The 6,764-nt window shown below is 49.6% G+C and overlaps 1 protein-coding gene across 1 annotated transcript; it reads right to left on the bottom strand.

Moving 5' to 3' along the window:
* Window positions 1-242: 242 nt before the first annotated feature.
* On the bottom strand, window positions 243-6,064 carry LOC114449075 (voltage-dependent calcium channel gamma-4 subunit-like). The gene is made up of 5 exons (XM_028426431.1): window positions 5,991-6,064; window positions 3,484-3,744; window positions 2,928-3,011; window positions 1,187-1,327; window positions 243-1,096 (listed from the first exon to the last, which is right to left on the bottom strand). The coding sequence occupies exons 1-5, from the start codon at window positions 6,019-6,021 to the stop codon at window positions 249-251; spliced, it is 1,365 nt and encodes a 454-aa protein (XP_028282232.1). The 5' UTR covers window positions 6,022-6,064; the 3' UTR covers window positions 243-248.
* Window positions 6,065-6,764: the final 700 nt, after the last annotated feature.

Here is a 6,764-nt window from a genome sequence, read left to right as displayed (position 1 = left end):
AATACTGAGAAACCCCTGAATCCTCGACTGCACCACCGCTGTACAATAAATCAAGTCACGACCATGTTTAAGGCGTTTGTCATGAGCTTCACACAGTTATTATATGGCTGTTTATGATGTTGGTAAAATATTTATGGCAGCGAGATACCTCAGGCTCAAGGACAGAAACTGATGGTGTCACCCACACATTTTCAGCCCTTCTCTTCCTCTCTCTTGTCTCGTTACCTTCTCCCGTCCTGCTCTGAGGTTTAAACTGGCGTCGTCTTCCTGTTGAGCGTGTCCGAGTTGCTGTCCCTGTCCCTTTTGGCTGTCAGCCGGTCCAGGGTTCCCACGTTGCCCCTGTCCCTCTCCATGGTGGCTGTGGATATCGGGGCGGGCTGGGTCGGCGCAGCGGCCGATGTGGAGGTATTCAGCGGAGCCGCGTTCTGGGCTACAGCCGCCGCCGCTGCCAGGTTGGACTTGGAGTGGGACGGGAGCGTGCCGCTGCTTATCACCGCTCCTCCGCCGCCGCCACCACTGCCGCTGCCGCTGCCATCTTTCGGGAAGTAGTTGTGGAGCTGGTAGAGCGTGGCGCGGTCCACCGTGCCGTAGAGGGGCGGGGCACCTCCTCCAAGGCTGCCTAGCTTGGAGTCCCTGGACAGGGTGTACATGGAGATGTCACCTCCTCCTCCACTTCCGCTGCTGCTGGTGTGGTGGGGGTTGGGCAGAGTGGCCACAGAGAACGGCGGGGCAGACGGCGGCAGGCTGAAGGTCTTGGAAGCTCCGATGGGCGACGTCTCCTGCGAACGTGGCGGGTCGGTGGAGCGCGAGCTGGAGCGAGAACGCCGCCTGAAGCGATAGCTGGGCAGGCGCAGCATGGCGTGCGTGGTGCTCTTGAAGAGGTCGGTGCGGGAGCGGCAGCGGAGCTCCTTGTTCTTCTCGATGTAGATGTTGACGGCGAGGACGCCGACCATCTCGGCCAGGATGAAGGACAGGCCGCCAAAGTAAAAGGACCAGCCGTAGGAGTAGTGCCACTTCTTGTCCTCGTCCTTCTTTGGGGAGATGTCGCTCAGCGCCGCAGAGATGTAGACGATGACTCCGATGATGTTGCTGAGGCCTGAGGAGACATAAGAGCCACACCAGGCTTTTTTTTGTTGTTGTTTTTAACGCCTGATCTGAAACACACACAGCGAGTCTGCAGCTTTACCTGCTGCCACGAAGAGGATGCCTCCACCCAGGATGATGTTCCTCTTGCTCTTGTAGAAGCTGCTGGACGCCACGCAGACTCCACCCAGCAGAAGCAATATGGCGCTGAGGATGGGGAAGATGCTGGAGGCTCTCACCACACCTGCAGACGACCACAACACCCGATCAGCTACACCTTCTGTGCACTCACAGTTCATTAAAAGCAAAAAGAAAAAGGGGCTGCCTGTTTGTTTCTAGCAATATTAGGCTAAAAGAAGTTTAGCTTAATATAATAACAATACTTTTAAATATATTTTTATTATTATTATTATTAAATAAGCAGGAGCAGCAGCGGCGCAGGCTGCTGCAGCGACCTTCCAGTGTTACAAGGTGACTCTGCTGCAGCTTTTGTTCCCCTCATATTCACACAGAAGCTCAACACTGTGTCAGCTAGATTTTTTATACAGCAGGTGTAAATATATATTTTAGCTTCATCTACTTTTACCACCGACAGTAAAAACTATGGACAGAGCTTCCGTGACGTCACCTGTTTGTTTCTGAAGAGCCGTTCTGAGGCTCGGTGGGAGGTTCCGGGACGTGATGACCGCCGCCATGTTGGCAGCGTCACGTCCGCCAAAACTCCAAATATGGACAAAAAGGGGGAGCACGAGCGGAGTTTAGGGGGGCGCGCGATCGTGGAAGCAGGAAACTCGCGCTGTGATACGTCAACTGTCTGTCACTCAAACGGCAACGTCCATAATTATGCGGAATTTTAAATCCGAATACAATTAAAAAAAAAAATTCACCCCCCCGTATAACTGACACTAGAAGAGAACTGATCATTTGAGACCAGAGTGTTTTTTTGTACCAGGCTGTAAACATGTTCATTTCTGCAGTGAGGTCTTAACATGGGAGTCTATGGGAAATGACTCACTTCTGGAGCCAACCCCCAGTGGTTGCGGCGTGAATTACAAGTTTTGACACTTCCGCATGGGCTTCAGGTCTGAGCCCCGAAGGTTGCCGCTTGACTTTTACACAGTGAGACCTCACTCACAGCGCCCTCTAGGTGAATTACAGCCAGTTCACAGCATAAACAGGAAGTGAACGCTATCCAACAGCAAGGCTACAGCATCAGTCGAGCATCATTTGATGATCCAACAGTCTTCTAAATGGCAGCTCTAATGTTCCAGTGTCTAACCCTATGACATCACTTCTGAATTATACATCAAAGGAAGAAAGGTCCTGTAAATTCTACACATTTTGTCCGAGCTAAAAAGCGAAGATGGCATCGCAGCCTCCTTCACAGAAATAGATATCTTATCTTTATATAATATATAGATGGAACATAAACGTCTGTGAGGGCTGCATGAGCAGAACCTGCCATCACAATGGAGGCTGGATGTGAAAGCTGAAAATAATCCATTAGTGAAGGCTGTTCTTTCAATCCATCTGTGAAAAAAACAGCTTTCCATACACCCCCAGACTCCCAACCCCATGCACCTGGGCATTTATACACACAGGCGCACACTGTGCACACACACACACACACACACACACACACACACACACACCTTCAGGAGCGCTTTTGCTTGAATCTGACATCCGTGCATTGATGTCCGCCCACCATCCCCTTCTGTCCTCTCTGTATCTGTGTGTGATGCAGACTGTTGTGTGTGTGCCAGTGTACGGTTATCTAATCTTTCTATACGTGTGTGTGTGTGTGTGTGTGTGTGTGTGTCTGTGTGTGTGTGTGTGTCACTCACGCAGCAGATACTCTGCAGCATCTTGGTCGTAGTCTGCGTCGTCAGGGAAATGATTGATCTGGGAACACACACCTCTCTTCAAGCCTGACAAAAAAAGGTGGAGAGGAAGAGGAGGAGAGGTTGAGGAAGAGGAAGGCCACAAGACAAAAGAAGAGAAAAGATGGAATCTCAAGAAAGATAGGCAAACAATAGATAGAGCAGCAGGGAGAGAACACAATGAGGAGACGGCACAAAGCCATGTGTGACGTCACACTGACCTATGACCACCAGATTAAAGCCGGTTCATCCTCCAGTCCACGGGGACGTTTAAACCCAAATGTTATTATTAAAACCTTAGAACACAGCATGCACGTTCCTTTCAGGCTGCAGATCGATGCGCTGAACATGCTAACATCTCATCTGTGGTTGTTCCGTGTGTGAGTCAGAGAACACCTATTTATGTCCGTTCTGATTACACTGATGAGCACACTGACCTCAACGAGACCCTGCAGTGACAAACACATGAAACACACATCCAAACATCTCCACACACACACACACACACAACCAGCCGTACCTTCCAGGCAGCAGATCCTCCAGAGGCCGGAGTGGGTGAGGGCCCCGGGGTCCTTCTTGTCCTTATTGTTGGAATCATCCTGGGAGGAGGAGGAGGAGTTGGCCGTGCTGTTGCAGATGAAGGCGCGGGCGTACAGCCAGTAGTCCGTACCGATGGCCACGGTCATCAGGGCGAAGGCGGCAAACGCTCCCATGGTGGTCAGCAGCACCTGGATGCCTCGCTCGCACCACACCATCGCCGGGCGGGGAAGGAAGCTGATGTCTGATGAAGACACACACATGACGCCATGACCAAAAGTAAACGGACGCCAAGTGCAGCCTGTTTTCAGTGGTCAGGAAGGTTCAGATCCGGCTGATCGTCAGACTCTTCCCCAGGTTTTGAATGCATTGTGAGAAGCCGCGCACCCATCCCTGCTAATAACTTATTCATTGAAGTGTCAGATATGTATGCAAACTGTACCTCTGTCCCTCACAGGCCACCGTAGCCGACTCCTGACGCTCCACACTGGAGCAGTTTTTAAATCAGAAACACAGCAGAACAGCCTGAAGCTGTGAAGAAACGTTGGCAGCACAACAACACACAAAAAACAGCAGCTGCATGGACGGGAGAGTGATGTTCTCTGAGGAGGGGCACGGGCGCAAAAAACCAGCAGAGGAAGGTATTTTATCTGCTCCTGTAAGAATCAGGACTCCCAGGTGAGGGGGGGGGGGGGGGTTTGAACGCACATTAATAAAAAACAGGAGATGAGACATAAATCTGAGCTGAGGGGGGACGACAAGAGGAAAATTGAGATACAAGACATCTGTTTTGCTTCAGGGAACATAAATGACAGAGGAGGGAGGAAGGGGGAGGGAGGGAGGAAGGAAGAGGGAGGGAGGGAGGAGGAGGAGGAGGAGGAGGAGGAGGAGGAGGAAGAGAATCTGCACCTTCAGGAATCAGTTTAAACCGGAGAGAGATTAATGTAAACAATCGATACGAGTCCCTGCGCGGTGGAGCTCAGTTTAAACCGACTCAGATCATCCTGTGAGGCGTTTCCATGGCAACACAGACCCTAAATTATGAAGGGACCTTTTGTTGCTTTGACCCCAAAAGTGACCTGCACGCTGAAATATGCATGAGGTGAGTTCATCACTGCAGTGAGTGCTGAGGTAACATTTTAAATACATGTACGTTTGGACATTTCTCACCTCTACAATCATGCACTACAATTAAACATATTTAAAAAAATACATGAAAACCTGTCTGAGGAGCTGTAATATCCAGTATCTACAATGCACAAACATTAAGTGTCCCCCTTCTGGAGGAAAGAGGAATTACACAAACGCCTAAGTCTCCTCAGAAAAACACTACGATGGTATTTTCTTGACTAAATATCAGATTATAGTCTTAATCTGTGGAGAGGAATCTGGACTTTTGTTCTGTTTTTAATCTTCTCCGACAACTCTGATTGGACCGAGGAACATTAGCTCGAAAATGCGCCACACGTCGCAGCATCAAAGACGCACTCCTGCTCAGCGGCCTGCCTTCTCTCACCGGGTCACACCTTTCTTTAACACCCAGCATGCACTGCTCCTACCGGGCTCGTCCTCTGTTAGGCTCACACTTTTAGTAATCAATAAAATCCTGTTTATTTATTTATTGCTAGCTAAGATCTCCTTTGAAATGTAGCTTGAATGTTAATCCTTGTTTTTTTAATAGAAGCATCTTTGCTAAGCTAGCTTTGCTAACCGTGTAGCAGCGTCAGAATTTCACCGCAAGATTTAAAACCGCAGATTTTCTCGGTGCTTGTGGCAGAATTCGCACCGTGTGACGTGGATTCGTTTCATAATATCATTCATATGAAAACCTTCTGCAGCCTAGCTTCAGTAAAATGAGCAGAAATGGTGAATTAATCTACGGCTATAAACCCAGCCTCTGTCCTTCATCCCACGGAGCGGACAGAGCTGAATCTGCCCGACTGATCAGTGAAGTCACTCGTTGTTTACATGCAGCAGCACACCGACAACTACATGGCAGCAACAGGCTTCCTCTACATTCAGCAGAGCCGTCATGTCTTCACTGAACATCCTCATCCTGCTGTGAATTAAGGTACACCAGACTGAATGTGGCTCGGGCTGTGGTGACACCGAACAGATTAGGATTAGCCGTGTTTTTCAGAACAATTTCACCAAATGAGCGGAAGAAAAATCTGCTGCTGGTCAGAGCACGTAGGGACGGCGTGATGAACACTGAGTGACGTGTCAAATGTCAGGCAGATTATTCAGGAAACTCAACTCAGCGTCACCACTGATCGAAACATGAACACACATTTAGCTTAGTTACACACATGCCAGTGCAGATTAATCCAGACATCTGTACAGAGTGTGTGTGTGAGGTGGTTTCCTGCCTCAGTGTTTAAACTGTTAATGGGAATAAATCTGTCACACAATCACATGCACACCTGCCTGTGTGTGTGTGTGTGTGTGTGTGTGTGTGTGTGTGTGTGTGTGTGTGTGTGTGTGTGTTACCTGAGGGCATGTTTCTCCCTTTCGCCTCCATCTCCTGCTGCTGCTGCTGCTGTTCTTCTTCTTCTCCTTCGTCAGTGAAGAGCGCTCCGTAGCCCCGGTCCGAGCCGCCTCCATCCACCGTTTATCCCTCCTGCCCCTTCGCCTCCTCCTTCTCCTCAGCCACTTCCTCTTCTTCTTCTTCTTTTTTTACCTTCAGCGAGTAGGGGGGATACTTCACTTGGTGTCCTGTCCTCTCATTGAATTGTCATGGCAGTCATCTTAGCTACTGAGAGGCAAGAAAGAAAGAGGTAGAGAGGGAGGGAGGAAGGGGGGGGGGTAAAGAGCAGATGAGAGAGGGAGAAGATGAGGGACAGAGAGGAAAGGAGGAAGATGAGAAGATGAGATGGAGGGCGGGGGAGTCGATTAACGAACGTGACACGAGTCTTGAAACCGGGAGATGCTCCTGTAACAGAAGCATCTCCCACACAGACATGCTGTCTGTATGAAGACGACAATATCTCACTGCAAAAACAAACAAACAGACAAACAAACAAACAAACAATCAAAATCCCAAACCTGAAGCCGACAGCAAAAAAAAAAACAAGCCCCGCTTCCTCAAACAAGAGAAGCTGGTGTGCCTCCAGACGGAGATATAAAGCAACAGAAAAGAACAGGGGATGCGAGAGAGCGTGCTCTATTCCATCACCATGGCAACAGTGAAGTCTATGGTGGAGCTGGCGGTGTGTGTGTGTGTGTGTGTGTGTGTGTGTGTGTGTGTTGGGGGAGTAGAAGGAT

Source organism: Parambassis ranga, chromosome 2 (assembly GCF_900634625.1).
Source record: "Parambassis ranga chromosome 2, fParRan2.1, whole genome shotgun sequence".
Taxonomy (NCBI): Eukaryota; Metazoa; Chordata; class Actinopteri; family Ambassidae; genus Parambassis; species Parambassis ranga.
This window is presented reverse-complemented; position numbering and strand designations above follow the sequence as displayed.

Excerpts from the sequence above, each read along its gene's own strand:
- LOC114449075 (XM_028426431.1), bottom strand. The coding sequence starts at position 6,021 with ATGGAGGCGAAAGGGAGAAACATGCCCTCAG. Across the intron at positions 3,745-5,990 it reads AGGGAGAAACATGCCCTCAG|ACATCAGCTTCCTTCCCCGC; the intron begins GTAACACACACA and ends TGTCTTCATCAG. Across the intron at positions 1,328-2,927 it reads TGCTGCAGAGTATCTGCTGC|GTGTGGTGAGAGCCTCCAGC; the intron begins GTGAGTGACACA and ends GGTCGTCTGCAG.